The 7,060-nt window shown below is 34.4% G+C and overlaps 2 protein-coding genes across 3 annotated transcripts; one reads left to right on the plus strand and one right to left on the minus strand.

The window, feature by feature from the left end:
- On the plus strand, positions 1–1,568 carry LOC123014702 (dimethyladenosine transferase 1, mitochondrial). Its single transcript, XM_044413941.1, has 2 exons — positions 1–823; positions 1,351–1,568. Exons 1-2 carry the CDS (start codon positions 1–3, stop codon positions 1,518–1,520), a joined length of 993 nt encoding a protein of 330 aa, XP_044269876.1. The 3' UTR covers positions 1,521–1,568.
- Positions 1,564–6,548, minus strand: LOC123014701 (uridine-cytidine kinase-like 1). 2 transcript variants are annotated; one of them, XM_044413939.1, is made up of 8 exons: positions 6,332–6,548; positions 5,969–6,105; positions 5,752–5,922; positions 5,424–5,701; positions 2,833–3,156; positions 2,523–2,778; positions 2,327–2,472; positions 1,564–2,271 (listed from the first exon to the last, which is right to left on the minus strand). In XM_044413939.1, exons 1-8 carry the CDS (start codon positions 6,391–6,393, stop codon positions 1,951–1,953), a joined length of 1,695 nt encoding a protein of 564 aa, XP_044269874.1. In that variant the 5' UTR covers positions 6,394–6,548; the 3' UTR covers positions 1,564–1,950. The 2 variants fall into 2 exon arrangements, with proteins under 2 accessions (XP_044269874.1, XP_044269875.1); XM_044413940.1 differs by having other exon boundaries at positions 5,969–6,230; positions 6,332–6,547.
- Between the last annotated feature and the right edge of the window lie 512 nt (positions 6,549–7,060).

Raw genomic sequence — 7,060 nt, forward strand, 5'->3', positions numbered from 1 at the left:
ATGGCAGCAGCCAATCTTAGGTTACCTCCCTTGCCCACAGTGAGGGATTTAATTAAGTTGTACAAATTAAGGGCTTTGCGTCAGCTATCTCAGAATTTTCTTCTCGATGAAAGGATTACAGACAAAATCGTCAAAGCAGCTGGAAATATCCGCAATCACTATGTTTGTGAGGTGGGCCCTGGACCTGGCAGTATAACAAGATCCATCATTAAGAGGGGCCCCAAGAAGCTCATCGTAGTCGAAAAAGACCCCCGATTTGTGCCCATCCTAGAGTTGCTCAAAGAGGCTAGTCAGAGTCATGTCGAAATGGGGATAAACATTCAGGATATTCGGGATTTTAATTTCGAGGATGGTTTCGCGGGTGCTCCTGCACGAGAATGGACGGATTACCCACCCCCCATTCACCTCATTGGCAATTTGCCCTTCAGTGTCTCCACAAATTTGATCATTCGGTGGCTTCATGCCATCTCAGAACAAAGATCAGCGTGGAGTTTTGGACGCTCTACAATGACCTTAACGTTCCAGAAGGAAGTTGCCGAAAGAATCGTCGCTCCAGTGACTCACGAACAGAGATGTAGACTCTCTGTGATGTGCCAATTCTGGTGCGATGTAGAACACAAATTTACGATTCCAGGGAGGGCCTTTGTTCCAAAACCAGATGTTGATGTTGGAGTTGTTACTCTAGTTCCTAAGAAACATCCCTTGGTTAAGTTACCTTTTAAAATGGTTGAGAAAATTATCAGGACTGTCTTCAACATGCGGCAAAAGTATTCCATCAAAGGAGGAGGGAGACTTTTCCCAGAGGAGAAGCGGGACGAATTAGGTATTTTTTCTCATATTCTATTATTTTGTTATGTTTTGTTTCATATTTGAAATTTTGACACGTATTATAACTTATTTCAGATGTGCAGAGTGTTTCACATCTGTGGGAAAATAGATAAAAAATCTGATAAAAATTTTGAAAGAAAAGCTTATCAAACATGCTAAACAATAATTTACATTCAACACAAAACGTCTTTAAAAAAGAATGTTTCTCAAGATAAGCAAAATTTATTTAAAAATTAAGAACACTAAAACATCTACACAGTTAAGTTATAATAACTAATATACAGGGTGATTCACGAGGAATAATGAGCCTGACCAAATTTTCGATGCAACCAACATTACAGTTGTCGCAAAATAAATTGCGAAGAGTAATGGTGGTTGCATCGAGAATTTGGTCAGGCTCATTATTCCTAGTGAATCACCTTATATATACAAATTTATGATACACTGTATTAATGTGTTTATTTTTAAAATGTAGGATAAACAAGACTGTGATATCATTTTTTAAATAATTCGTTTTTTCAGTTCTTAAACTGTTTGCTCTGGCTGATGTTGACTCCAGAATTCGCCCTTTTGAAATAACAAATGAAGAATTTGCCCGCATTTGCTACGCCTACAAAGTAATCTGTGAGGAACATCCCGAAATTGAAAGCTACGATTTTAGAGCACCTAAAAATTTAGTTGCTGCTGGGTAGTCTAGTAATAAATTTGTTTTAGTGTTGATTAATAAAAACTAAATTCAATGTGCAGTTTTATTCTCACAATTTAAATACAGTTATAAAATCATTATAATACAGATTTGGTTTAAAAAATACTAGCCAACTATGCCTGCACCCATGATAAAATGGTGCACTCTAAAGATTGTTTCCAATGATTCTTTACATATTATATGAAGGAACGAACGTTGACTTTATGTAGTAATTTTTAAACAATTAAATAACTAGTAAACACAGCCTTATAAGCATTAAGTACTGCTGATAACAATATTGGTAATCTTTTTATCAATGGCAAGTCGGTAAAATAGATACCTACAGTTTAAATAAATATGAACCACCAAGAAATAAAATATATTGTCCAAAGTTACCTATCAGTTTGTTGCGAATTTCAAAGTAATTAAGTTTGGAACTATAGTAACAAATCGTCTGAAGGTTCAGTTCCGAAATACCTATCCCCGAAATTCCCCATACCTGGGAGGACATAAAACTTATCGTTTATTTCCGGATCAATAGCGGTGGTAACAATTTGAACTTTGGGAAACGCGTATGCTATTGAATTTACTCCAGATTCTGCCATAAGTAAAGACACAATAAGTATGTTGCTCTCTGGAACATCATGGTCCAACAGAACTCTAATTGCCATCATTGCTGCAGCTCCTGTGGCTACAGTCGCGTCCATTAATATGACTTTGTAGTCTTTAATGTCTTTCGGAAGTCTTAAATAATACAACTGAAACGTGATATGCCTGGTCAGTTTATATATTCATTTGTGATGAATAATTTACCTCAGGTTCTCCCGTCTGTAGATTGGTCTGAATTAAAATTTTTCCTATACGAATATCTTTGCACACATCACACACAGCTTGCTCCATAGTCTCACCGGCTCGTAATATCGAAACGCCGCAGATTTTATCAGTTGCCATTCGTTTCCCTGAAAAGTTCACTCAATCATAATACTAAAAAAAAATCCTCGGATTCTACCTTTATACTGTACACCTTGGGGCGTCTCTACTATTTTCTCATTGAATTGCATCAACGATAAAGTATACTCAATCACAAGCCGAATGAGACGTTTACTGTAAAAAATAAACTCGTCCCTGGGTGTGTCTTTATTCCTGATGAAGGTGTGAAGTCCCCTGATTTGCGGTGTGGTTGGTAGCAATTTTAGGGTGTCGGGTCTAGGTTGGCCAGACCTGGCATGTATTTGCGCCAATTCTTCCCTCAGTTTGAACCCGCGCTAATGACAAAACTCAATTAGTAAAAAAACTATTTAAGGTGTTAGAGTATACACCAACTGCAATTGCGTATGAACATGTTGAACTATGAGTTGGATGGCTACTTCGTTCTCTCCGCCTCTTGGTACGATTATATCGGCGTGGACTTTTAGTGGTGCGATGTAATGATTGAAAGATGGTTGAACCATACCACAGTATTGTTTAAGGACGCCATCTAAGTCTCTACCTCTCTGACTAATGTCCCTTCTTAATCTACGGACTAGACGTACATCTGCGTCGGTGTCGACGAAGATTTTCATGTCTAACATTTCCAGCACTTTCAGGTTGTGAAACGAGAAAATCCCTTCGAATATTATCACGTTTGCTCCATACATGGTTTTCTAAAACTAACTACATTAGTTTTCGCCGATATACAGGGTGGTGTGCTTTAGGAATTGTAATAAGCACTACTGTATAAAGATTTTTTAAAACTTGTCTTTGCAATTCTGATACGCCTGTAGAATGTCCAAGCTGAGACTTTTAATAGGAAAAAATCAACAATCAGTGGATGGCAATTACGACAACAAATCATGGACATTAAATTTGTTATTGTTAAATACAAAGCAAAAATATTCAGTTTTAACTTTTAGTTGATAATTGTCGAATAATAAGATTGTTCCACTGCTGAATAACTGGTAAATTAACAAATAAAAACTTATCAGTGTTGTGCATAATGAATTAATGATTATAAAAATAAATTTTAAAATACACGGTTGAGTTCACAGACAATTCTGACATATTATCTTTTGTCAGCAGAAAGCCTATTAAGGATTATCATGACCACTACATTTTTTTAAATTCAGTAGCAAAACCTTGACCTGATTTATAAATCTGCTTTTGCTATGTGCAAAAGTACCAATTAGACTTTGACATTTTAATTGATTTGACCAGGAAATTGAATGATAAAAAAATTAACCTTTAACAAATGGATATATTTAATTTGTATTTATGGACTGCTAAATTCTATTGTACAGGGTGTCGCAAGTTTTAGGGCCGGCGCCAAAAAAAAAAAGAATTTTAATGGTGCAAACGTTAGAAGACTTCAATTTTTAGCGTATGTCAGTGAGACCCTAAAAACCAAATTTGAAAAAAATTGGAATCCTTTCTACATGATAAAATTTCTTGATTTTTCCTAATGGTAACAGTGAAAATTGAATAATGTAAAAGTTGTTAAAAAAAAGTTAATATACCATAAATGTCATTGTGGATCTTTTTCTTTTAACAAGAAATTCTGGCCTGATCACCGATTACCGCAAACCCCCCCATAATTATTATTATTTCAGATTTTCAATATTAAAATGTTAATTATTCAAAACAATTTTATCATTAGTCTATTTTCACAAATACCACAGAAAAAAAATCAAAAAAATTTATCATATAGAAAATATTCTAGTTAATAGACATTTTTTTCTCTAAATTTAATTTTTAAGGTCTCACTGTCATACGCTAAAAATTTTGTACAATATCAAAACATCAAATTAATAGTTATTTATGTATCAAGTACGCAAAATAGGGTTACGAATAATTACGAATCGTAATTAATGAGAGGAGTCACCTAAAACCTTTTGCATACAAGATTTTTTTTGTTAAAGCTCCCAAAACACGAATTCACACCTGTTACTAATTAAGAAAATTTCGTTACCATAGTAAACAATTTTATTTTTTAGTCCACAAAAACTATTTTTGGGGACTGAATACCTAAAATAACCGTTTTGCGTACTATTTTATTGAGTCCGGAAAAGACTCATTTTAGAGACTCAAATGAGTCCCTAAAACAGCTGTTTTCGGGAGCGTATACAAAAAAATTTATTTAATCCTCTATCGTTTATCAAAAACGTTTTGAATTATGTCTTGGAGTAATTCAAAGAACACTGTAAAGCGGTCTCAACACTTGGTTCTCTATTTCATTTTATTTTTTTTTAATTCCAGTAATAATGGAAACAGGTAGTTTTTATCAAAGTGATATACGTCATATTAGTTGATAAATGTTAATTGTAAATGCAAATACAAACATTTACAATGTTGCTTACGTTTATGACTATTAAGAAAGCAAATAACAACACATGACAGTGACATTTTTTAAATTATGATATCAAACTATCTGTCAAAAAAGTATTACGATATCTTTTCCTTAGAACACCATAATTTGAACTGTAGGCTTAATAAACCCTGTCATAAAAGTAGAGACATTTTTTTCCTCTTTAAAAAGTGAATTTATGTATTTCGGCATGCCAGAGGAGCCTATGATTTTGAAATTAATTAAGTTGGCATAACAAAATATTATAGAGACAAATGATACGAAATTCAATTTTTTATACTTCTATCTCCGGATTAGTTTAATGTTGCCTGTATAACCTCAGATTATAGTCCATTTTAAATCGAAATTTTCTGAAAGGCGCAGCATACTTTTGAGAGCCCATTTGACTGTGGTCATTTTCGATAAGCTTTTAAACTGAATTTAAACCTAACTCAAGAGTGTAATTTAGAAATTAACTTGGTAATGCAGAAACGCAGCCCTCTTTACAATGAAAGACCTGTACTTTGTTTTGAGATTACAGAACAACCCAAAAATAAAACATACCACCCTGAGGCAAAATAATATCCTTACCGTCCTACTTTCACGTGCATGTGTCACGAAATTATAAATCGGGACCTCGACTTTCCTCCCTTCTTTCAATCTCTGTAAAGTGCTGAATAAGAGATCAAAATCGAAAGCGTCAGGATGGTCAAAATTGTATTCGTTTCTGTTGGCAATCTCGCGTTGCTTTTCATTTAGGACTTTGTAGAACGAATCCATACTGAGTAAAGTGACCCATGGCACCCCCAGAGCCTCAATTATTTTCTCAGCTACTGTCGTTTTCCCAGAGGCACTTCCACCACAAATCCCTGTGATCGGTGTTTATTAATGAAAATTGGAGCGTTTTCCTTGCACTCACCTATGATCAGAGGCTCTACCTTTTGACCTTCACTGTTGTACCATGGGGGCCTGCCCGCTGTGTAGATCGTGCGATGCTGCGTGCGTATCATCGACTCTGCAGCTGATTTCTTTGAAGATTGGTTCAGTGATGTGGTTCGTTGTCTACGGGACCTCGGGGATTTCTGCGACCCTGCCAGTGGAGCATTCAATTGGGGCTTTTTTGTGGGGAGGATTACCTGTAGATGGGGGCCTAGGACAGTACGGAACTGTTATAGGCGATGCTGGAGTGTTGTAAAAATCGCCGCTTTTCTCTTCATCCCCTTCACAGTCGGGAAACACTTCGGAAAAATCCGCCTGAGTTTCAGCAACATCGCTTTTGGTTTTGCAAATAGATTTATTACTAAAATGCTGACTAAATAAAGAAAATGCATATTCATTTTTGGTGTAGGTTAGCTCGCCACGTGAAGATTTGATACGTTTGTTTTTTTAAATTTAGAACTAAAATTAGACGTTGAGTAATTTACACGGTAGATGTTTATAAATTAAACATTTCTGGTATGGGTTTTCGACAAATTATTCGTGTATTTTTAATTATTTACCTTTCTGAACTTGCCGAAGACGGGGGATCGAAAATGTTAATTATTTTCCCTGCCATTGTCATAAACAATCACACAAGAAGAACAGTTTGAACTTTAATTAATTTTTGACGGTTTTAATGAATGGTCTTCACTGATTGATTGCTGTAACAGTAGTAAGATGTAGTAACTTGTTCTTGAAATTACCAATGAACGGATTTCTGAAGAATAAACGTTAATTTAACAGATGGCAGCATAATCTTCAGCTATCGCAAATGTCAAATTAAAAAAAAATTCTGTAAAAAGATCGTCATAACATCCTACTTTTGTCTTTTTCTTTGTTATAAAATAAATTTAATTAAAAAAAAAATACAGATGTACGCGTAGTTTAATTTTATTGATCATTTTGTAACCTTTTTCATCAATTTGAATGTTGCGCATAACGCGGTTTTAAAGATTTGCGTTCACGGATCATATCACTTGTACAAGTGAATAATTGGTTGCATATCCAGTCTTAAAAAATAATTTATAACAGTTAATTTTTATTTCTAAATTTCTATCTGCAGGGTCCACTATAAAATAAGAACCAAAAAACATAATGTTTAGTTAAATAAGTAGGAGTAAATAAATTACGTACGTACCAAGATTTTTAAATTTTACTGTACGAACACAGCAATTGACAAAAATATTAATTTGAGTAGAAGTTGTTTTTGCTTTTTTTACAGTAATTTTGGCTTTAAAGAGTTTTATTTT

Source organism: Tribolium madens, unplaced genomic scaffold (assembly GCF_015345945.1).
Source record: "Tribolium madens isolate multiple individuals breed KSU strain unplaced genomic scaffold, Tmad_KSU_1.1 Scaffold_97;HRSCAF=244;Tcas5.2_LG3a, whole genome shotgun sequence".
Classification (NCBI taxonomy): domain Eukaryota; kingdom Metazoa; phylum Arthropoda; class Insecta; order Coleoptera; family Tenebrionidae; genus Tribolium; species Tribolium madens.

Coding starts and splice junctions, on each gene's coding strand:
- LOC123014702 (XM_044413941.1), top strand. CDS start 1: ATGGCAGCAGCCAATCTTAGGTTACCTCCCTTGCCCACAGTGAGGGAT. Junction 824..1,350: donor GGAGAAGCGGGACGAATTAG/GTATTTTTTCTC, acceptor TCGTTTTTTCAG/TTCTTAAACTGTTTGCTCTG.
- LOC123014701 (XM_044413939.1), bottom strand. CDS start 6,393: ATGACAATGGCAGGGAAAATAATTAACATTTTCGATCCCCCGTCTTCG. Junction 2,473..2,522: donor CCAAGGTGTACAGTATAAAG/GTAGAATCCGAG, acceptor TGAACTTTTCAG/GGAAACGAATGGCAACTGAT. Junction 2,272..2,326: donor TACAGACGGGAGAACCTGAG/GTAAATTATTCA, acceptor ATCACGTTTCAG/TTGTATTATTTAAGACTTCC.